The sequence below is a fragment of the Cebus imitator genome, unplaced genomic scaffold (genome assembly GCF_001604975.1).
Source record: "Cebus imitator isolate Cc_AM_T3 unplaced genomic scaffold, Cebus_imitator-1.0 Scaffold660, whole genome shotgun sequence".
Lineage (NCBI taxonomy): Eukaryota > Metazoa > Chordata > Mammalia > Primates > Cebidae > Cebus > Cebus imitator.
The window spans coordinates 341421-366138 of record NW_016107975.1 but is presented as its reverse complement, the minus strand read 5'-3'; the positions used below and the strand labels follow the sequence as shown (position 1 = coordinate 366138).

The following is a 24718-nucleotide window of genomic DNA, read 5'->3' as shown; positions in this document are numbered from 1 at the left end:
TGGGTTCAGGCAATTCTCCTGCCTCAGCCTCCTGAGTAGCTGGGATTACAGGCACGCACCACCATGCCCAGCTAATGTTTTGCATTTTTTTTTTTAGTAGAGACTGGGTTTCACCATGTTGACCAGGATGGTCTCGATCTCTTGACATCGTAATCCACCCGCCTCGGCCTCCCAAAGTGCTGGGATTACAGGCTTGAGCCACCGCGCCCGGCAATTATACTTTCATAAGGATTTTTAAAAAATTGTAAAAATGTTCTCAAGGGTAGTTGTATGCATGAGAGAGAAGATAGTAAAATTCTATATTTCATTCTCTCCACTCTCCTATTTACAAATTGCATGAGTATCAAGATCTTTAACCCTTCTAGCAGGATACTGAAGATTTAACTTTCCACTTCTCTACAGATGAATTCTTAGTTTGAAATAGCTTCTCTAGTTACTGAGAAGCACTTTACTATGTGGTGTTTCCAGAAGAGTTCTCGGGTACTGACACCTTCCTGGGAATGTGTGTCTCCTCTTATCCTTCCTTAAAGGACAAACCTTCTTTCTGGAGATGTAGCCTTAATTTTTGGACGAATGGCATGACTAAGTAGCTATGTTTGCAGGAAACTGGTACATCACCTACGATAGGACAACATTGGAAACGATAACCGACCTAGACTCATCATTTTTACCCCACAGTGTATCCTGGTAAATGAAGTGCTCACAGGAGCTCTGATGACATCTTTGCACAAATAATTTTTAGACCTATTTTTGTTTGGTTTTGAAAATAAATGTAGATTTTATGCATACCAGTGTTGTATAGCATGAAGTTATGTGAATATATAGTTAAGAAAAAAAGTTCTACAGGAGAGTGTTTTGTCAAAAGTCTACTACTTCGAACTCTAGTCACTGCGGTCACTGAAGATGCTTGAAACGTTGGAGATGCAGGAAACAAAATATGGAAGAAAAATCTTAAGACTAATAGGATAAAACCTTCCCAAAAAAGTACTAATTCAATAAAATATTTATTTCATCTAAACATTTAGAAAAATATAAAGTTCATCCTAGTGTAAAATCTACAGGTTTTTTTTTTTAGAATATATTAATATATTTCATCCAAAGAACATGAATTCTTCCGTCTTGTACAACAAAGAGTAACATAAACAGCTGGCATATTAGAAATATAGTTCATAAAGTTTACATACTTAGAGTTATAAGTATTATTACTTTACAAAGTGAATTTTACATAATAGGACAAATGATAATTTTCAGGTAATTAGGATTTTAGTTATAATACAAGGAAATTAGTAGATTGAAATACATCAGAATTAAATATAGAAAATAATGGGAGTAAAAGCAAAGACGTGCAGCCATATTAGAACATACACAACCTGAGACACCACAGAGCAAATGTTTCAATATTATAGTGAGACTCGATTTCATCTTCACAGCAAAATTAAACATTTTTGGTGACACACTTTCCTTCTTTTTGAATAAAAGATTACTCTGTATTTTTTGTAAACATTTATTGCTTCTTCCACTGACAGTATGTGCTTCTTAAATGGTATATGCTAATGTCTTCCCAATTTATTTCTTTTGTTAAGTCCTGAGTGAAAACATTTGCAGGCTCTGGTTAGAGAAAAGAATCTGAGTGAGCAGTATAACTGATATGTGTTATCTCCATTCTTTTATCCAGATGGTCAAGAGGGCTTGGGAGCACCCCATAAGTGAGTGGAACTTGAATGGGTTCAATTCCCACCCAGGTGTGGCATGAAAAGCAAGTTGTTTGAGAGGAAATTTAATTTCAAGGAAAATAATTAGAAAGCATCAGAATAAGTTCAACCAGGAAATATTACCTAGGAGACCATGGATCAGGAAAACCAAAGACAGACCAGGGAAGATCTGAGCTCCTAGTCAATAATCCAAATGGGAGGGACTCAACAGAGCCACGAAAGGAGCACAATTAAGGACCAGCAATAAAAATGTATGACAGAGGCTGGGCGCGGTGGCTCATGCCTGTAATCCCAGCACTTTGGGAGACCGAGGCGGGAGGATCACGAGGTCAGGAGTTTGAGAGCAGCCTGACCAACATGGCGAAACCCTGTCTCTACCAAAAATACAAAAATTAGCTGGGCATGATGGCACGCACCTGTCCTCCCAGCTACTCAGGAGGCTGAGGCAGGAGAATCTCTTGAACCGGGGAGGCAGAGGTTGCAGTGAGCCGAGACCGCACCACTGCACTCCAGCCTAGGAAACAGAGTGAGACTTTGTCTCAAAAAAAAAAAAAAAAAAAAAAAAAAAAAAAAAAAAAAAAAAGGTATGACAAAGGAAAATGAGAAACCAGGAAAACAGTATAGCTCAGGTTCACTTTACCATGAGCCAAAGTAAAATCTGAAAAGACTTTAGGCAATATATGCCTAACATTTGCATTGAGGAGACAAGAAGAGAAGCATGAGCTCTGAAATTCTTCAAGGAAAGGGGGTGTGAAGATGAGCATTTCTGGGTTGCAAAGAGACATAACAGATTAGTTTGCCACTAAGCCCTAATAACACCTAAAAAGATATGCATCAAAAATAAATGAGATAATGGGAAAAATGAGAATGGACTTTTAAGAAAATTATATTTTTATTAGAGAAGAAGATTTGATTTTAAATTCCATTTATAAAACTAAGATTTCATATCATGCAGGCAATTTTTCTACAAGTTAACATTCTGACAGATGCCTGTCTCAGTTTCTTATTTAAAATAATTAAAATAAGTGAGTGACTCAAGGGATAGAGAATTGCTACGATCTCTCCACACACCATAGCTAATTTATATTTTGTAATAAGATAGCTAAAGGTCACCAAAAGAGAAATAACATAGTACAGGAAAAAAAAGAAGATAAATGAAGTCATAGTTTTAATGGCTCTCACATGAGCCTCTGTGCTAGGGTCTCTACAGCTGGTAGCATGGAGTTTTATTTGCTTGGTATGTCTCCATAAAGATCTTACTAAAAGGATAAAAGATATCAGTGACACAATAAATGGGACAATTGCAAACAGGTTAAAGAGAGTCAAGGGTTTGAAGGACGGCGTTTTACTCACATGGAACATTTCAGTGATGTTTCTTTTTTGTTTTCCAGTTGCATGAAACTTATAATCACAACTCAGCACGATTAGTACTACAAGACTGACCAACAAGGAAATGGCAAAGCATCCCAGCAGGATCCAGCGAACCACCATGTCAATTTTCCGCTTCAGCCAGAGAAAAAGCGGGTGAGAGAAATTAGCTATCTTGAGACAGTAAAAGACATTGAGGCAGGTGGTAAACCACATATTTAAGTAGTTGGCAAATGTCCAGAAGGTACAAATGACTATCTGTAGCTTCCTCTTTGTGTAAACATCTGGGAAAAGTACTATTACAATGCCATTTAGAACCATGACACTGATCAAACAAATTCTGGAGATAACTAAATTGGTGAGGATGCAGTCAATTGTGGAGATCTTTTTCTTCTTAATCCAATCAATCCAGTTGACTAGTCCAATGTATCCATTCCCCAATATTCCTATTATGAATTCTCCAGTTATTAGGATTATAAAGATGCTATCTGCAGCACTGAACATGTTTGTAGAGATAACAGTCTGATCTCAAATATCACTGTAGATGAGCTAATTTACAAATGACCTATTGACGCATGATTAGTAAATTCTTTGAATGATGCAATAAGGTTTTCATCTGCTATTATTTTGACGTTGATATCATTCTAGAAGTGTTCAGCTCTCCTCTGAAATAGTATTGTCTCTATGCTCCTGAAGACGAAACCAACTAATTGCTCCAAATGAACAGCTTGACTAGTTATTTATAGCCTGGAAAAGCTATAATTATTACCTTTTAGTGAATGAAATCTGAGACGTTTGGCTGAAATTTCTCTCATGCAAAATCAAAGAGATTTTATATCACAAATTTGCAACAGGCTTCTTGCTGCAGCTCTATATTTGGACCCATCAAATTGAGTTTTGAATAAGGAGTCACCAAAAAAAGAGATAAATGTTTAACAAAAATCCAGTTGTGTAAGTAAAACTTCACTTTCATCACATAAGTTATAAATGACCCACAAATCAGGTCTCCCAGATGGAAAAAAATTTTCACTTTGGAAATAATTAGTACAATTAGAGTGTAGACAGTTAACATTTAATCAGAGGATAATAATTCTTGTGTTTATTTAAATGGCTAATTAGGGAAGGATATGATACAAATCTAATTATAAATGACATATTTTTTTAAGGCAGGAACATGGCAATATTTACTAAGCATTTGCTTTTTTGTTCAATTGTTTCTTAGAAGTGAAATATGCCAGATAAAGATTTGTTGTCTTTATTTTTTTAATGTGAGAAATACCCTTGAAGACAATCCACTTCCTGAAACCTTCTCTTGTATAATAAGCATTTTAATCTAAAATTAAAAAAAATTAAACTTTACGTTATTCTAGTTCCAATCAAGTCCTTTTATAAGATTAGTGATCTTACAGTGCATGTTATTGTATTATTTCTAGATAGGGCAAACATGTAAAAAATTTTTTTTAGCCTACCAGTATTTTCAAGGAATAGGACTAATTCTAGTATTAAATTAGATTTATTTGTTTTGGGGTGAGGGAGAGTACAACTTAGCCCAAAATACATTTGAATGTAGGTAATACAAATCACAATCCACTAGGGATCTTCTTGTATTTAAATAGTTCTACAATGTGTATAACACATGCAGATTTTTCCTATTTCTTACATGTGTGTAATGTGTAAGGAAAGCATAAACTTAATAACTTAAAGCAACCTAGTTACCTATAAAATGTTACTGGAAACAAAATAGAAAAGAAAATGATGCAGGGGGAAAAACAGGTCATGTCAGAGATTTCTGAGTTAGAAGGCTAAATAGAACATTCCAAAGAATCTTTAGGAACTGACTTCTAAAATTGCCATCTCCAGCTAGCGTACTTATGAGCAAACTGACTACTGGGACCCTCCACCTTCTTTCTCAAGGTGGTTCTGCTATACATAACCACCTGTGCATCCTCTCCTGGTCAAACCTTCATTCTTGAGATTATACTCCTTTCCACACATCGTATGTCATCCTAGGCAGAATCTCATTAACGACTGTTTTTCTCCCATCTTGATCAAGACAAATCCTTCCAGAAATGGAGGGGATAGGGCAGTGATGATAAAGACTGGCCTTCATTTCAAAGCAGAGAGTTGTTTTGCATGACTGATTTTATAGAAAGGATTGATGACTTCTAAAATATTTTCTCCAAAACTGTTTGCCTGAAATTCTTCTCCTCATTGAGTTCAAGACCTTTTTCAGTATTTGTCAGAATAGAAGTAGAACCTCTTTGTATTTAGCCAATGACATGAAACGATGAAATGTTAACATGGAATTTAAATTCCTGTTTTCTACAATGACAAAGAATATGTGGTGCAATAACATTAGATTACCAATTAAACAAGACAAAAATGTGAAGGAACACACAACAAATCTTTAGAATTAGGATAGATATTAATGACTTCCAATAGCATATAAGAGAAAATGAATGCAAACAGAAGAAGGGAGAATGCCTTTTGTTGATTTCTTTCTCCTCTTTAGGGGTCTCTCTCTATGGAGCAAAAGGCTATCTTCTTCTGAAGAAACCCTTCACAAATCTTAACATCTTCAGAAAAGCTTCCCTCAACTTGCTGTTTCCCATGATTAGGATTAATGAATGGCTTGCTGGAAAAATGACAGCTACTATGCCACCAATCATCAACACTAATTTTCCCTGAGGAATCAGAGTGCTAGAGGTCATAACAAGAAAGACTGAATAGTACACAATGAGGAGGAGCAGAAAGATGATCACTGCCTTCATGGCCCTCATGTGGGCCTCTGTGCTGGGGTCTCTGAACCCTGTAGCATGCAGTTGAATCTGCTTAGTGTGTCTAACTAGGGAGAAAAGTAACATGAAAAATGAGATCAGGCAAATAGTAAAGGGAACCATCGCGCCCAGGTTCAGCGTTATCTGTTTGAAAGCATTTGGAATTTTACTCACTTTGAATTCCTGAGTAATGTTTTCTTCATGACTGGCCTTGAAAAACTGATACCATATATTCACTGAAATGCTCACAATTAAGGAAATAAGAAATGACCCCAGAAGAATCCCAAGGATGACCTTGTTGATCTTTAGCTTCAGCCAGAAGAAAAATGGGTGGGATATATTGACTATCTTGAGTAAGTAGAAGATACTGAGGCAAGAAGTAAACCAGAGACTTGAATTATTTGCAAGTGTCCAGACAACATCCACAGTGATTAGTAGTGTGCTATTTTCGTATGCATCTTGAGAAAGCAGTATAAAGAAGCCATCTAAAGATATTACACACAGCAAACAGATTCTGGAGACTGCCAAGCTGATCAGGATGATGTCAATCAAGGAAATATCTCTTCTCTTGAGCCAGTCAATGCAGTTAACTAGTACAATGAATCCATTTCCCAAAATCCCTACGGTCAATTCACCAGCAATTAAAATGATATATATTGCCTCTATTGTACTTGGCATGGCAGCAGAGACTTCTGATTTTGAGTATCACTGATGATGAACTGACTTTCAGCTGACCAGGGAAGAATAATATATTTGTCTGCCACTTAGGCCGTGGTATAATTGTCTTTATGTCTCCTTTTTGTCAGCTGTGATGTAGATCAGGAAGATAGTCGGTCCTGTGCTGGGCTAGAACTGCCTCAACACTTCAACGACTGGGGCCAGTAATTTCCTTTTGCACAGTAATGACTGAAAGGCTCTAGGATGCAAATTGGAATGGATCTGATTTCTTAAATTTGCACATTTTTTCTCACTTTAAGCTCTGTATATTTTGGATTTATCAATACGATCTATAGACTAGGAACTTCAAGAAGGAATCAATTGCTTGGAAAAAGTGGCCAGAATTTAATTTGCTGGAGGACTATCCATCCTGGTTAATATATTGATATTAACTATCAATAATAGTAATAGCTATTTCTATTACAGATTCTGCTTTTAATGTGTTAGCTTGTGTAGCCAGTTTAGTGGCTTCGTCGACTAAAGCTTTAAACAAATTGTCATTAACATTAAATGAGGCTTAAATGCTGTAACTGGTGGAATGTAGAGGAAAGAATCTAAAAGTGTAGGAAGATAGGAGTATTAAGTTGAATTTATCATATGGGGACTTTACCTTCTTCCCATTATATGACTTAGAAGGGCCAAAGGGACACTGCATTGAGAAATACATTATTGAGGTAATTGCCAGTATCCTCAAAAAGCTCTGCAGCGTTGGTCTTCTCAACAGAAGGTACAATGAGGGTGATAAACATGAAATTGTAATATTGTCAGTAAATGGGACACAGAAAATTCTGGTTTAGATGTTAGGATTTCTTGGAGTGCTCTTGCTTTGTGCCTGAATGTAGCTTCCACGCATAGAAAAAATAGTCAAAATACTAGTCACTTACCTTTAAAGAGAATGAAAACAGATCAGCCTGAACAGTAGGGAGGACAAGGAAAGAACAAGAAAGTGATATGTTTGAAACTGAAAAGCCTGATAGATATACAAGATTCTTCAATCTGAACTGAATCGTAAGAATACATGCTCTAAATTGTCTTAGCTCTATTGTTTGGCAGCAAGTGTATTGCAAAGATTAGTATACATTGGAAACACACAGTTTGCTTTATTGGGACATATTGAAACATGTCATTGGACATAATGGAACATATTTGAAATAATAGAAACAGGCACACAGCAATACAGTTTCCAGAAATTTTATTTTAAAACCGATATTAAATTTTAAAGAATATTAAATATTGTTTATCAAATAAACTAACACAATAATACAAAATATTTAATCAGATAATTTCTCATATGTTTAGGGTTTTAGACAAAATAAAGATATAAAAATTAATCTTGCAGATTTTTATGAGAAAGTAAATGGGTATTGTTATTCTATTAAGTGAAATTTGGGGTTTCTTTCATGCTTCTCTGTGAATTTTGTTTCTGAGGAAATATCAGATGATACAGCTCAAAAGTACACACTGTGCTTGTCATGACCAAAGCCATAAAAGAGGTAATATGCTGAGAAGGACTTCACTAGAGTAAAGAAATTGATTTGCATCCAAACCGACAGACGGGGTTGCACCATGTTTACATCTCAGGGTATGCAATATCTCATTATTTTAATTAAACTTTTTGAATGATAAGACTTTGAGGAGGGGAATTAAGTAGGTTCAAAGTTTGGAAGTAGAACTACTCTCGGATCAATTTTTAATGTCCAGAAAATATGAAGTTGAAAATATAGCATGTAGGTGGGTGATTAATAATTGACATTTCAAAATTTCTTGGTAAACCCAGATAAAGAATCCAACCTTGCCTTCTGAATCATGGTCTTTCCCCTATATCCCTTCTTTTCTTTAGCTGTGTGGAATACTGATCAGTTTAGGGAAGTTATTATGTTTATATATTCAAATGTAAATGAAAATATGCCATAGTATATGACCGGAGTTACCTAAGGGCCTATACTTGCTAAAATTCACCCTCTTCCATCTTTCCTTGCTGTAAATAAACCTCAAATATCTCAATTTATTTGGCGGCATTGAATATGTTTGTGTGTGTGTGTGTGTGTGTGTGTGTGTGTGTGTGTCTGTGTGTGTCTGTGTGTGTGGGTGTTATTTGCCATTTGGATTTTATTTTAGCATTGAGAAGTTAAAGAGGGATCCTAGCTGACCGAGTTTAACATGTCTTTCCATCGCAGAAACACTTTAATCTAGAATGTCAGTTTATTGATTATTTCTGTCTCTAGTAGAAAACAGATGAAATACTGGGAAACTTATGACATCATTTCCTGCATGTCTTTCTATGAGAAGTGAGCAAACACAAATCTACTTAGGCAGATGTTTTTTTTAAAGTTCATTTTCTTTTCTTTGTTGAAATATTGTTTACCATTCTTTAGAGCCTTATATCTTTTACAGGCATTTGTCCTTGAATTATGCCACTGATAATTACTGATTAAGGGAAATAACTATACTCTTCACATTTATAAGAACAGAATGCTGCTATACTGTCCTATTTTCTGTCCTATTTTGAATAGCTGCTGACTTCATCTACCACCCCACTCTAAACTCTTCAATATATCTATTGGGATTCCTAGTAAACCATTAGCGGAAACCTAATATTCTCATTCATTCCTCTAACAATTCACTTTATCGTCTTCATTTGAACTTGAGGTTCTTAAACTTTTTTGTGCAATGGACTACTTTGGCAGTCTGGTGCATACTATAATTTCAAAATAATGTTTTTAAGTGCACAAAATAAACATATTTGGAATTTATAAGGAATCCAGGTAGATTTCATATATATATAGATAGATAGATAGATAGATAGAGAGAGAGAGAGATGCTTTTTCCTACAGTATGAAATATATTTTTAATATAATTTAGGAATTTTTGTGCTTTTAAATTGACATAACAAAAATATCTGACAGAAAGAGCAGTGATGAAAGTAAATGATAATAGGAGGTACCTGTAACAACAATGATTTTTGACTTCCTGAAGTGAAAAAGTTACAGGTACTGCTGGTATGTTATGTGCTTGTTACTTACATTGAAGACAGAAGAAATACAAGATTTAAGTTAAGAATTAATAAAAATAAGTATATAATTTGGTGCCCCTTCCAGTTCATTCATCCCTCATTGCCCATGGGTCCTTTCATTTAAATACTCTACCGCTAAATCCTGGGGCAGCTGTTTTCTCTCTCACACTCTGATAGAAGTGGGTCTAAAGCTGCGATGGGTGTTTTTCTTTCTGATTTTGTAACTTTCAGATTATTCTCCTTTTAAATATATATATGTTGCTTAGGCTGTTCTTGAACTCTTGGTCTCAAGCAATCCTTCTGCCTTCGTCTTCCAAAGAGTTGAGATTACAAGTGGGAGCCACAGCGCCTGGCCAGATAATTCTCCCTCTAATTCCTCACAAGATATAGAGTAGTTCATTATCTCCTGTCATTACTTTATACAAAACATGACTCCTTGTCACAGTTACGAGCAAGTCTTCCTTCTTTGATTTTTGCTTTCTACGTGAAATTAAGTAGTTGAATATATTCAATTTCACCACCATTTCTTTTGCTAAATTTCCCCCAACTATTTTTTTGTTGGATGAAATTATCTTCTGTTTTTAAAAAAATTCACTCAGTAATCTTGTTCATTGTATTTTTAATTTTTTAAAATTTAGTGATTATGGACATATAATAGTTGTGCAGATTTATGGGGGTACATATGAGCCTCATGAAAACAGAGCAATATAAAAACTTACCTGTTGAGAGGAACATCACACACCAGGACTTGGGTTGTAGGGGGCTATGGGAGAAATAGCAGCGGTAGGGGTGGATTGGGGAGTGACAGCATTAGGAGAAATACCTAATGTCAATGACCGGGCAATGGATGCAGCAAACCACCACCATGGCACACGTATTCCTATGTAACAAACCTGCACAATCTGCACATGTACTCCAGAGCTTAAAGTATAATGAAAACAAAACAAAACAACAAGAAACAACAACAAAAAAACCCTTCCCTGTTGAGAAGGAATACCATGAATGAGAAATATGTATGTCTCTTTAAGAAGAGGAACAGCCTTAATTAATGGAGAACTATTTAGAGGCAATCATTCAAGCCTAAAACACTTTATTACAATAGCAGATAGGGAATAATCTTGTCTGTTTGTATAAAAATGGTGGAGAAATAGAATATTTGGGACCCATGGAGACAAATAATTTATTTGCTAAATAACAAAGTTTGGGCAAGGCTTGAAATATATATAACGGTTAAGAGCTTCAGCTCTGATATCAGACAGCTGAAGTTGAAGCTCATTCTTAGTTTTAATGGTTGTGTGATTTAGATTGTGTCACACCTTTTCTTTCTCCCATGTGTAAAACATTGATCATAAAACTATCTCACAGAAATACTATACTTAAATAAAATCTTGATTTAAAACACTTAGAACAGTTTTTACCATATATAGTAAAAAATTTTAGGTACTATTACTATTGTTTTTTTTTTTTTTTGCATTCAATTCAATAAATCATGATTCTCTTGTCCGGTTGTTTTGCTATAGAGCCTTTCTCAATGTGTCTTAATTACAATTTCCTATCTATAATATTTGGCCAAATCTCACATTTTATGATTGCCATAGTTGAATATTTGTATTCTCTTCAAAATTCATGTGGAAATGTAATCCCTAATACAACAGTATTAAGAGGTGGGGTCTTTTAGGAGATGTTTATAATGGGTCTGTCATTATGATGGGATTAATGCTTTAGAAAAGGCCTGAAGGAAACTAAGCAGGCCTTTTAAACTTCTTCCTCTTCTGCTATGTAAAGATACAGCATTGAAGGTTCCATCTTGGAAGCAGTGACCAGGTCCTCACCAGACACCAAACCTGCCAGTGCCTTAGTCTTGGACTTTCTAGCCTTCAGCACTATGATAAAATAAATTTCTGTTATTTATAAATTACCTCATCTCAGATATTGTCTATAGCAGCAAAATGGACTAAGACAATGCCAGTCACATGAAATCATAATATATGGCAGCATAATAACGGTGATTTAACTATTTGTTTTCCATTACTCACTGAAAATGTAAACACATTTAAATGGACTTGTGTTTTTCCTTCATATGTAGTTCTTTTCTTTATTCAACATTAATACTCACTACATCTCATAATATTAATGGACAAGTGGCTATTTTGTTTCTCTTTGCAATGGCATAAATAAAATGATTTTAACAGCATTTCAACTCAAACACAATAAGATATTTATTTATATTTGACAACACACCTAAATGTTCAGGTTAAGTAAAAACATTATCAGATGTATAGGCTTCAGATGTTTACTAAACATATAACTTTTTTCAACATTTTGGAAGATGCATTAAGAAAATCTTAAATGTGGAGTAAGGTTTATAACAAATTTTGTAAGGCTTAGTATGTCAAGATTTAAAAAAAAAGTTAAGAATATGTGTATACTATGAAAATCTTAAAACTCCAGTTGTAGGGTACAAGATCAACACGCAAAACTCTGTTGTGTTTCTAAACACCAGCAATCTGAACAGTAAATATATAAGGTAAATTAAGAAAACAATTCCAAAATAATGAAATAACTAGGATTATAACCAAAGAAGGAAAATACACACAAAAATGATGAAATATTGCTGAAAGACATTAAGGAAGACACAAGTAAGTAGAAAGACATCCCAGGTTCATGGATAAAATAATTTGATATTGTTAAGATGTCACGCTATGGCTCATATGTGTAATCCCAGCACTTTGGGAGGCTGAGGTGGGCAGATCACCAGGTCAGGAGTTCAAGACCAACCTGACCAATATGGTGAAACCCCGTCTCTACTAAAAATACAGAAAAAATATTAACTGGGCATGTTGGTGTACACCTGTAGTCCTAGCTACTCAGGAGGTTGAGACAGGAGAATTGCTTGAACCAGGGAGGCTGAGGTTGCAGTGAGCCGAGATCGTACCACTGCACTGCAACCTGGGCAATAGAGCAAGATTCCATCTTAAAAAAAAAAAAAAAAAAGATGTCAGTACTACCCAAAGCAATCTACAGATTCATTAGAATTCCTATCGAATATTTCCACAGACATTTTTTGCAGAAACAGAAAAACTAATCCTCAAATTCAGGTGGAATTACAAGGGACCCCAAATAGCCAAAACAGTCTTTTAAAAGAACAAGGTTGGAAAACTCACACTTAATATTTTTCATTTATTTTATTTTATTTATTTTATATTTTTCTGCAGGCCTCATTAAGTCTCCCTTGATCCCTGGGCTGCCATCTGTCATGGCAAATACTAGGAGCAAGCCTGGTCCTGTTCATGGAAGCTTCTAGCCAGGGAAGAAGCAAAACTAACAAAAGGGGAGAAGTCCAACTCACACCCCCAGGCCGTGTTGAGGAAGGTCTGGTGTGAGGAGAAAGCTGATGGTGTGGAAGGGCCTTCCAGTCCTGCTCCTTCTGCTTGGAAGTGGAGAATCCAGAGAACCTGGGAGATGCAAGATGGACAGATTGCTCCTTGAGAACATCTGGTCTCCTAGAGAAACTGGTCACTGTTTAGGTGACTGAATGAACTCAACTATGCCTTGTTCTTTTAAAGCCTACTGCCTGCTTCCTGAATTTTCAATCAAGAGTCTATGTGTGTCTTAAAGAGGGCTTTGATCATTGTAGTAGAACCCACTGGGAGAAGCCTCTTGGCTCATGAACTTTAGCCACAGCCGATTGAATTAGGGATGAATACCTAACCCAAGTGGAGCCAATCTTATTCTGTACTCACTGCAATGTAAGATGTAAAACAGGTATTTTTGTCTCATTGGATCAGTGCTGAATCTTTAGTATCTAGAAGTCTGCCTACCATGCAGTAGGGGCTCCATGAATATTTAATACACAAAAGAATGAATAAATAAGTTTCTGTGAGGAATTTGGAATTTTGAACTTGGAAGCATAGAGAATGGGAGTTGTGGAAACTGAGTCACATTGGTTACATAACCTGGAAAGATACTCACTCCTTTCTGCATCTGAGGTCCTTGGATCTATCACAGTCCTGACTCTTTCTAAAGATAATTGGACTCCTCTTAACTTTCAGACAGATTGTTCAACATCCTAACTATAAAACTCCTTCCCCCTTTCATGCTTACATTCATTTCTGTTGCAACCAAAAACCTTCACCAACATGCTGAGAAATTTTGCCCAATGACATATCCTGTTTCCCGCCCTAGGAGCTTCCCTAGGAGTCATAATCACTCCTGCCTGTACCTTGGACTGCATCCAAATCTGCCCCACTGTCACCACCCCGGCTCTGTAAGCTCTGGCTTTAAGACTACAGGGACCTAGAGGCAGAAAAGTGTGGCATCATGGAATTCCATGTCCTCTAGAGCATACGGGAGGTACTACACCTCTTCTCTTTCCAAGAACCCCTCACTCCATCCTGGCCTCAGACATGGCTCTTAGGCCCCTCAGGTCAGAGACTCCTAATTTTTCATCTGCTTCTACCCTACAGACACAAAGGGGAGGTGCCAAATAAATCTACAGATTCATTCAAATCCTTATTAAAAATTCCCACAGACTTTTTTCTGACACAGAATAATTGATCCTTAAATTCATATGAAATTACCAGAAACCTTGAATTTCTAGGACTAATCTTAAAAATGGAGAACAAAAGTTGGAAGGCTCACACGTAATATTTTTAAAATTCACTACATTACTTCTCAGCTTTTGGCTAAGATCAAATATAAAGTTTACGACAAAGCTACGGTAATCAAGACTGTTTTATTGGCATGAGGCTAGACCTATAGATCAATGTGATAGAACTGAGAGTCTTGAAGTAAACCCATAGATCTTGGACTAATTGATTTTGACAAGTGTGTACAAATTCATTAGGGCATAAAGAGTCTTTTTGACAGACGATGCTAGGACAATTGGATATCCACATGCAAGAGAATGAAGTTGGACCCCTACCTTGTATCACATACAGAACTTCATATGGATCAACGATCTAAATATAACAACTAAAACTAAATACACCTAGAAGAAAATCTAATGGTAATCTTTATGACCTTGGATTTGGCAATTGATTCTTATATATGACATGAAAAAAGTAAGCAACAAAAGAAAAAATAGTTAAATTAGGCTTCATACGGAATAAAATGTTTGTGTATCAAAAGCCACTGCAAGAAAATGAAAAGACAATCTACAGACTGGGGAAAACATTTGCAGATCATATATTTGTGAAGGGTTTAACATTCAGAATATGTAAAGAGCCTTTACAACCCAACAAAAAAATCCCGTTTTAAATTGGGCAAACGATTTCAATGGACATTTCTCCACTGATTTACAAATGTCCATAAAAAAGATACTAAGCATCATTAGTCATTGGGGAAATGCAAACCACAATAACATATTACTTCACACCCACTAGAATGGCTACGGTAAAAATCCTGGAAAATAGCAAGGTGGGCAAGGATGTGGAAAATTTGGAACTCTCGTACATTCTGGGTGGGAATGTACCATGATAAAGCTACTGTGGAAAAACAGTTGGTGGTTCCACAAGAAGCTAAGCATAGCAATTGCTATGTTATCCAGTAATTCCACTCCTCATGTATATTGAAAACAAGACCTCCAACAGATGCTTATGTGCCAGTGTACTTTGCAGCATAATTCACAATAGGCAAAAGGTAGAACTCACCCATGTGTTTTTCAACTGCTGAATATCTAAACAAATTGTGGTGTACACACACGATGAAATATTATTCAGTCACACAAAAGAATGATTGTCTGATACATGTTAAGATACGGGTGAGCCTTGAAAACTTACCCTGTGAAATAAACCAGGTACAAAATGAGAAAATCTGTGTGATTCTGCTCATATGAATTATCTAGACAAGGCCAATTCATAAAGCCAAAAGCCAGATCAGAGGTCAACAGGAACTGTGGGAAAGGAAAAATAGGGAGTTACTGCCTAATGAGTACCAAGTTTCTATTTGTGGTAACGTAAAAGTTTTGAAAACAGTGGTGAGGCTTGCACAACATTGTGAATGTAATTAGTGCCACAGAATTATACACTTGAAATAGTTAACAATGACAAATTTGTTATACACATTTTATCAAAATAAAATTAAAAAAAAATAAATGCATACATTTAAAAAACCTTAATATTCATGGACTCTGGAGGATAGAAAAATGGTTCGTATTGTTCTTACCAAGACAAAGAGAGATGCAGCAAATTGTTGGACTTCTCTACTAGAGTCTGAATATGCAGCTGATCCTTGGGTACAAGACCAAATGCAGAGAAAGCTTACATTGGAGAGATTCCAAAAAGAAAATCCTGGTTTTGACTTCAGTGGAGCAGAAATCTCAGGAAACTACACTAAAGGTGGACCAGATTTCTCAAACCTTGAGAAATAACTGCTTTTTCTCCTGCGTTCTGTGGATCCTAGCAGATATTGCCAACTTAATCAGAGGAACAGATTATGTGATGGAAGAAAAATGGGGATGCCTACAGTTAACAAATTACAAAATATATTTTAAAATGGTTCTAAAAATTGCATTGAAACATGATTTATGTAGGAAACATACTATGGGAACTATTCTTTGGATATATGGTAAAGTTTTTTTGGACTTCTTTTTGCTCAGCATGAAGTTTTATATACTGCATTTTACTAATTCCATATTTAACCATATTTTTAATACAAAAGAACATTGGAGTATGGATCATGTGAAATGAAGGGTGCCTTCAGGGAAAATTAAGTTTTTATTTTGATGAATACAATATTCAATAAAGTTTTCTACATAGGGAAAAAAAAAAAAAACCTTAATATTCCAGACCATAACAACATGCAGCATGGAAATGACTATTGGTAGCTAAGAACAAGTTAAAGTTTTAATTTTATATAAAACGAAGATAAGGATATCAAATTTAAATCAAGCACATAAAATTTGATATCAATAGAAGACAGGAAAGGAAAATAATACCAAAAGAAAGCATTAAAATGAGTAAAAAAAGAAATGAGAAGATAGAAAACAATATAATCATAATAACATTAGTGTAAAAATGTTTCTTTTTTTTTTTTTGAGACAGAGTCTCACTCTGTTGCCAGGCACCAGGCTGTAGTGCAGTGGCACAATCTTGGCTCACTGCAACTTTTGCCTCCCGGCTTCAAGCAATTCTTCTATCTCAGCCTCCCAAGTAGCTGAGACTACAGGCGCATACCACCATGCCCAGCTAATTTTTGTATTTTTAGTAGAGACGGGGAAAAATGTTTCTTAATAACAATTTTGAGATTACATTATTAAAGTGTCAAAAATGAGACATTTGTTTTCTACAAGAGACATTTAAAACATAAAAATGCAGAAGTGTTGAAAATGCAGAGGTAGAAAACCCATAATCTAGAAATGATAAATGTGCAAAGTGATGGATATCCTAAATATCTTCACTTGATTATTACACATTATATACATGAAACAAAATATCTCATGTACCTCATAAATTTGAATAAATATGTATTAAAATAAAGTAAAAGAAAATGTAACAAAATAAGGGAATTTGCAAGGGCAAAATAAAATTTAAAGCAAAAACTTTCATGACAAGAGTTTTTAATATCAGTAAAAATAATCATGAAAAAGTAATCACCATGAATAAAAATGCAATAGTCAACAATGCCTCAAGTAAAATGCAATTAAAAATAAAATAATTATGAGAATAAACAAATAAATCATTAATTGTAAATGTATGTTTACTAATTATTGGAAATTGTCATATATTAAAGGAGTAAACAAGTAATACCATTAATATTATTTATATAATGTATATGTATCTAACGCCATCAAACTCATTTATAGAAAACATGGATCATTCACAAAAATGAGTCATATATTGGGCCAAATAAATCTTATCCTAGATCAGATATTACACACATATGCTGTCTGACTCAACTTAAATAAAATATCAATACAAAAGTTACCTTTAAAAAACTCATATAGCCAGAAAATTATTGTTAAATATCTCTAACATTAAATGGAAAGTGTAAAGAATATTTTGAAATTCTTTGAATTGAATGACAATATAAGAACCACGTGCCAACATTTGTGGAATACATAAAAGTTGATATTTGGGCAGAAAACATACAATTATGAAAACCTTTACTAAAAAAAAAAAAGAGAAAGATTGAACAAAGCTAGCGAAACAAACAACTTTCGACTTCAAAAGTATGGCAAACTCTTACCCTAAGCAAATTAATGTAGAGACAGAAAACCAGCTATCACATGCTCTGGTTTATAAGTGGGAGCTAAACATTGGAAACACACAGACATAAAGATGGAGATAATAGACACTGGCAACTACTAAGTGGAGAGGGGTCGGGGGGCAAGGACTGTCAAACTACCTGCTGGGTGCTATGCTCACTGCCTGGGTGACGGGTTCAATCCTACCCCAAACCTCAAGCAATATAACTGTGTAACAAATCTGCTTGTGTACTCCCTAATCTAATACAGAAGTTGAAATTATTTTATAAATTAAAGAAATCTGTATGAAAAATATACGGAAAACCAGATGTCTGGAAAAATCCTTCCAGTCCAGAAAACATAAAGATACTGAAAGATAAAAAGCCTTCAGAAATATTTTTAAAAGTGCATGGTCCAGCTGTCAAGGGAGTTAAAATAAAGAAATCCTCTAAATCCTCAGATGCCAAAAATAGTGGAAAAGTGCAAATCATGGGAGGAAACAGTGATAAAGATAGAGTTAGTCCCTAACTAACTATCTTGGAGTCAGATAGAGGTGGTTATCTAGGAGAGAGTGTTGTCACCCTCCTTTAAACCAGTGTGTAAGTATTTTTTATTTTGTTATTTTTTAAAATTTATGTTCTGCAGTGAGAAAATATATGCAAAGCTACCCCTAAAGGCTGAGGGAGCAGGGAAGCCAAAGAAAGAGGCTATCAAATCCAGTTTATCAGAAAGAAATATTCATTTATTTATTTATAATTTTTACTTCAACAACTTTTGGGGTACAAGTGTTTTTTGTTAAGTAGATGAATTATTTAGTGGTGAATTCTGAGATTTTAGTGCACCTACACCTAAGCAGTGAAATTGTGCCTAATATGCAGTGTTTTTTTTTTATCACTATCTGCCCTTCCAACCTCCTCTTTTGAGTCTCTAAAGTTCACAATATCACTCGGTACATCTTTGCACACTCACAGCTTAGCTCCCACTTACAAGTGAGGACATACTGTTTTTGGTTTTCCACTTCTGTGTTACTTCACTTAGAATAATGGCCTTCAGGTCTATCCAAGTTACCGCAAAAGATTTATATATATATATACACACACATATACATATGATTTATATATATAAATATTATTTATTATATATTAATATATATTATTATAATTTTTATAAATAATATATTTTATAAATAATATAAATATATATAATTTATTAATATATATTTAATATAATATATATTATTTATATATAATATTATTATTTATATATATATAAATATATATATATAAAATATATAAATATTTTTTAAAGAAAGAAATATTTAATAGAAACTTACAAAGAGAGGCAATGTCTTGGGTGCCCACAAGACATTGGATCCCTACACCCACTCTCCAGAAAGTATCCTGTATATATTAAGCTTTTTGGATAAACATGTGCAGCTGTTCACACCTCAGACTCACTTGCTAAAACTTGTGACCCTTAAGAAGGTTAGATAAACCTCTTTTTGATGGGCTATCTATGTCACAGGCATCGTTTAAAGAACTTGCTGCAGAACACCTTGGTATGCAAGAGTGAAACATCAATCTTCATGGTAGTTTTGCTTCAGGATGGCATCACTCTTCCTATGCAACAGGCTGTTTTTTTACATTATATGATAATAACTGTACATATTTGTCAGGTACATAGTGATGTTTTCAAACATAAAATGTTTAGTGATTACATAGGTTAATTAGAAGATCTGTCATCTCAAACGTTTATCATTTCTTTGTCAGGAATGTTAAAATCCTTCTTCCTCATATTTAAAACTATTTATTAATATTAGCTATAGTTATTCTATAGTCCTGTAAAACACTAAAATTGATTCCTCCTATCCAGCTGCATTTTGTATACTTTTATAAACCCCTAGCCTTCCCAGCTTCTGGCATACTCTGTTGTTCTTTTTTTTTATTTCCACCAGATCTTCTTTTTTTAGTTTTCTTACGTGAGCGAGAATATGTGGTGTTTAACTTTTTGTTTCTGGCTTATTTCATGTACAATAATGTCTTCCCGTTTCATCCATGGTGATGCAAACGACATTTCATTCTTTTAAGAAAATTGTTATGGCTAAATAGTATTCCACTGTATACATATGCCGCTTTCTTCACCCATTCATAAACCAGTGTTTAGGTTTTAAAAGACCATATGCATTTAGGATAATATACCTGGCTTGGACCTCTCCAAAATTAGAAGTGTGGTTGGATTCTACCAATAAACCAAGATCGCTGAAAGGCAAAACCTTAATAGGCAAGTGAGAAAATAATACAGGTCCAGCAAAAGGTTAAAGTAAAAATACTTAACACTCAGCCAGGGCACTGCAATGAAAGGGGAATGTAAAGATTTGTTGCTCTAAGAATTTGTAATAATAGCCTTTTACTCGTGTATATTTGGGACTAGAAGTTAAATTTTATAGTCTAAGACATTACAAACTGAAAAGTTTAGCTTAAAGAAATTGAGACTGGAAGTCACCCCAGTCAGCTTTCACAAAGTCAAACTCTTCCTGGCAGACTACGCTGTAAACTTGACCTCAAAGAATTCCCACAGATAATATTCTAATAAAACTGAGTTCAAAATAAAATCATAAAATGTGAGGTCCGAGTCAACACAATTGAAAGTAAGTGCAAACAAGAGACCTACAAAGGCAGCAGACATCAGCATTGGCGCTTATACAGTCTGCGCAAATGCGAAGGAAGGTTCTTTCTCTTTCTCTTTTTTCTCAAAGCAAGTATTACTAACAGATATTTTTTCACATGCCTCATCTTTAATTATATTTTTCTTATGACATAAATTATTGCATAGAAAATTACATCATACTATAAGAAAATAAAAACTATGTATATTCCCAATACTCACAGATAAATAACCTGTCCATCCAGTTTATATATAAATCTCATCAAAACAGATTTTTAAAAGTAACATGATTATTATCTAGCTGTTATCTATCTTGAGATTACAATGTATGTAGAAACACGTTAACAATGGTTAGTTGAGTACTGCAAATGTGCATAATCAAATTCTTCTTTATACATTTTTGTGTTTTCTAATTTTAGATGCAATGAAACTGTATTTTATAGCACAAAATGGAGTTTTTGATAAAAGGAACAGGTATCAATTAAAATAAGTGAATATTGGCAAAAATAGCAGAAGAAAACATAAATTAATATGAGATCGTATAAATTACCCACCTGTTTTCCCAAACATTATAAACTGAGTTACTTACTAAACATCAAATTAAGAAAAATCATAACACATATATAGCATAGTGTTATTATATAAAGCAGTTACAAAATTGGTAAGAAAAACTATCAGACATGAAAAAGCAAGAATAAACAAATGAACAATTCCCAAAAAGTATATGCTATTGGTTAATCCTGTAATAATGCTTAACTTCACTAGTAAGCAAATATATGAGAAGTAAAGATATTTTTGTAATCAAGGTAATGACATTAAAAATAGTAACCTTCTTAATTTTGAGATTGGAACAAGAGGAATATTTTCTCACTATTAACATGGGTTTACTATTTCTACAGGGCAATTTATCAATTCTGAAAGGAATTTATCAAATTTCTCCCCACTGGAATTTTCCTTAAAAATAATTTTCATAGTGTTCGGTCTATATACTAGTCATACTGAACCTTTGGCTTCTGGAATGCCCTCCACTCCTTCTTGTCTCAAGACCTCGACATGATGCTTTCCCATCCCAAATTTCTCCTCCTTTGTCCACCTTACTCCTCCTACACATTATTTAGATTTCAAACTAAATCATCTTAACTTCAGTGACATCTTGTCTATTCCCAAGACCAGGTCATGTCAGCATCCTATAGTTTATTGTTCAAGTTAGCCAGCTAGTCACTTGCTTTCTATTAGAATATATTATCCATTATACTGGTTTCTTGTTCACTACTGTATCCTCAATACCTAGCAGAGTTAGCATTAAAAATATTTATTGAATGCATGAATAGCATTCGTGCTCTGTAATACTCTGTTTATTTCTAACAGTGGAAAACTGAAGACAACTTAAATGTAAACAATATGATAAACATTAGGTATCTTATTGTATATTTGCAAGGGGAGCTATTATGTACCTCTTAAAATTATTATTACAAATAATTTTTTGAAAACATGAGAAAATGAATAAATTCTACATATTCAACATAATCTATGTGGAGAGCATAGTTCTTTATACAGTGTAATTTCAAATAAGTTAACCGATATATTTGGTTGAAACAGGCAGTGGCATTAGGTTTTTTTTTTCCTGTTATCTTTTAACTGTCTGTGCATTCTAAAACAATAGTTTAAAAATATAAAAGTATTGATTTGGAAACCTGACACAGAAAATTAATTAAGCCCTTATATTTGGAAATATTTCACTCATCAGGCCATAAGTATGCGATCAAAGAACTTTTGGAAGTTGCCAAAATAAGTCACTGAGTTTATAACCTGGGTTGGACATAAAAATCCACTTTAAAACTTGAAATTTGAAACATGTCTGTGAGTGTAAGTCTGTGTATATGAATGTGTGTGTGTGTGTGTGTGTGTGTATGAAACCTTAAGGCAGAACATTTCATCTTTCACACAGATTCTATCCTGTGTTCATCTTGTATCCTTTGGTCAGGGACTGTGTTGAATCTTGCATCCTTTGGATTTATGCTTCCAGAAAAACCTTAACTATAATTGGTTCATAACCTGCCTTATCTCAAGTCACTGATTTTGAAGAGCACATTTATTTCATCAGTGTTTTGATCCCATATCCCCCAACTAACTCTCATTTACCTAGCTATATTTCACATTACTACATCTATTACTATGACTATTTGCCACACATCAAACATACACCAATAAAAAATAATGTTAGATTAAAAAAATGAAAACAAAAAACCCTTTAAGTAATTAAAATAGCACACTGAAAAGAAGCATCCCATCTGTCCTCACTTTCATGTCCTAAATGTCAAGATTGATCTAACTTTCTTTCTTTTTTTTTCTTTGGGTTGTCTTGGAGAATGAGTGTCCTTGCTTCCGAAAAGTCAGGTAAAGCACAACAAGAAGTCTTGTTTTCAAGCTTCTTCTCACTGTGGTAATCTTTACAGTGAACAATCTCCAGGCTGATGTTTTTCCTCTAGGCAGTTTGTAGAAAGAAGTTGCAGGGTAGGGAAGCTGACCAAGCCACCGAATTTGCATGTGAGATTAAAATCTCCTCAAAGACTGAGATTCCCTGAAACGTAGTCAAAACAATTATGGAAGATTTCAGTGATCTTTAATGACACAGTTAAAAAACAATGCGAGAATGCAGTGCAATGAAACATATCTTCAAGGATTTATTCACTGGATTATTTTCATGGAACATTCATTTGTCCTGAAGATGTCTATGTGGCTCTGAGACTTTTCCGTTTTTCACAGCACTTTAATTGCTGCAGTGCCCTCAAAGAGGCTTGCTTTAGTTTGCTGTTTCCTAGAATTAAGATAAATGAATGACCCCAGGGATAGATGACACTGGTTGTTATTCCAAACATAAGCAGAAGTTTGTTTTCTGGCACAGAGAAAATTGATATTTCTATGATAATGCTTACAAAATACAAGATAAAGAGGATGATGAAAGATACCAAAACTTTCATTGCCTTCACATGAGCTTCTGTGTTGACATCCCTGAATCCTGTCAGATTCAATTGCATCTGCCTGTTGTGTCTCCAAAGGGAAATGATTAACAAAACACATGTAATTAGGGATAGTGTAAAGGAAAAAATGACTCCCAGATTTAGCAAAACCTGTTTAATAAAGTATTCACTTCTATTCATGTTGAAAAGCCAGACTGTGGCATTCTTCATTTTATGATCATTAAACATCTTCACAGTCTGTGGAAAACTAAGTAACCATGAAATAAGTAAGCATCCCATCAGAAAGGTAGGAATCCTGTTTATTCTGCTCTTCAACCAGAGAAATATGGTGTTGGAAAAATTTGCTATCTTCAGGAAATAGAAGATGCTGAGGCTTGTGGCAAACCATATACTTGATTGATTAATAATTAACCAAAAGTAACTAATACCTTCAACTAGGTTGAATGCATTAGATAAATATATATCTGGAGAGAATATATGCATAAATCCATCTGCAATTAGTAACCATATCAGACAAATTCTAGAAATAGCTAAGCCAGTTAGAATAAAGCCAATTATGGAGAACTTATGCTTGGCACAGTCGATGCAGTTTACAAGTCCAATAAATCCATTCCCTAACGTGCCCAATACTGACTCACTAATTATAACAAAAACGAAGATGCCATCCACTACACTTAGCATATTGGCTAATCCTTAATATTACTTCTGTTATATCTGTCTTAGATTACCTGCTGCAGAATGAGTCCTATATTGGCTGTTTGATGGAAGTGCGACTTTCTTCTCATTCATTATATAAAGACTTGAAATTGCCCCAGTAATGGCTTGTGATGGAATCAGAAATATCTTGATGAAGACTTCTCCGAATATTTCTACAAAATATAGCTGGTCTAGAGAAAGTGTGTTCAGACTGAATGCCTATCCATAATTTGTTAAGATGCAAATGAAAGTTTCTGTTTCATGGATTTTACATGTCCTCCTGAGACTATTTTGCATTTAATACTTGAATTTTGGAGGAGTGACAAACATATACCTATAGAATATAAAGCATAACATAAAAATTTGACTTTATCTTTTTAAATATCAAATATTTATATTTTTAAATATCAAATCATATCAAATTATGATTTATGTTGTTGATAATCAATTTATATATGTAAAGGAAAATACTCTATAGAAGTGAAAAACAAATTTAGCCATTATAGATACCTACTCTAAATGATCAATTTAATTTTTAATTAAAATTTAAGCTCAACTCTGGGTATGGCAAGTTTCACAAATATATCATAAATCTGTTGCTATTG

General features: G+C 34.3%; 3 protein-coding genes across 3 annotated transcripts; all 3 read right to left on the bottom strand.

Moving 5' to 3' along the window:
- Positions 1–2654: 2654 nt before the first annotated feature.
- On the bottom strand, positions 2655–3894 carry TAS2R8 (taste 2 receptor member 8). The gene has a single exon (XM_017518187.2). It carries the CDS (start codon positions 3582–3584, stop codon positions 2655–2657), a length of 930 nt encoding a protein of 309 aa, XP_017373676.1. The 5' UTR covers positions 3585–3894.
- Positions 3895–5588: 1694 nt separating this feature from the next.
- On the bottom strand, positions 5589–6619 carry TAS2R9 (taste 2 receptor member 9). Its single transcript, XM_017518151.1, has one exon. The coding sequence runs from the start codon at positions 6533–6535 to the stop codon at positions 5618–5620; it is 918 nt and encodes a 305-aa protein (XP_017373640.1). The 5' UTR covers positions 6536–6619; the 3' UTR covers positions 5589–5617.
- Positions 6620–23040: 16421 nt separating this feature from the next.
- Positions 23041–24181, bottom strand: TAS2R10 (taste 2 receptor member 10). The gene has a single exon (XM_017518150.1). The coding sequence runs from the start codon at positions 24096–24098 to the stop codon at positions 23169–23171; it is 930 nt and encodes a 309-aa protein (XP_017373639.1). The 5' UTR covers positions 24099–24181; the 3' UTR covers positions 23041–23168.
- Positions 24182–24718: the final 537 nt, after the last annotated feature.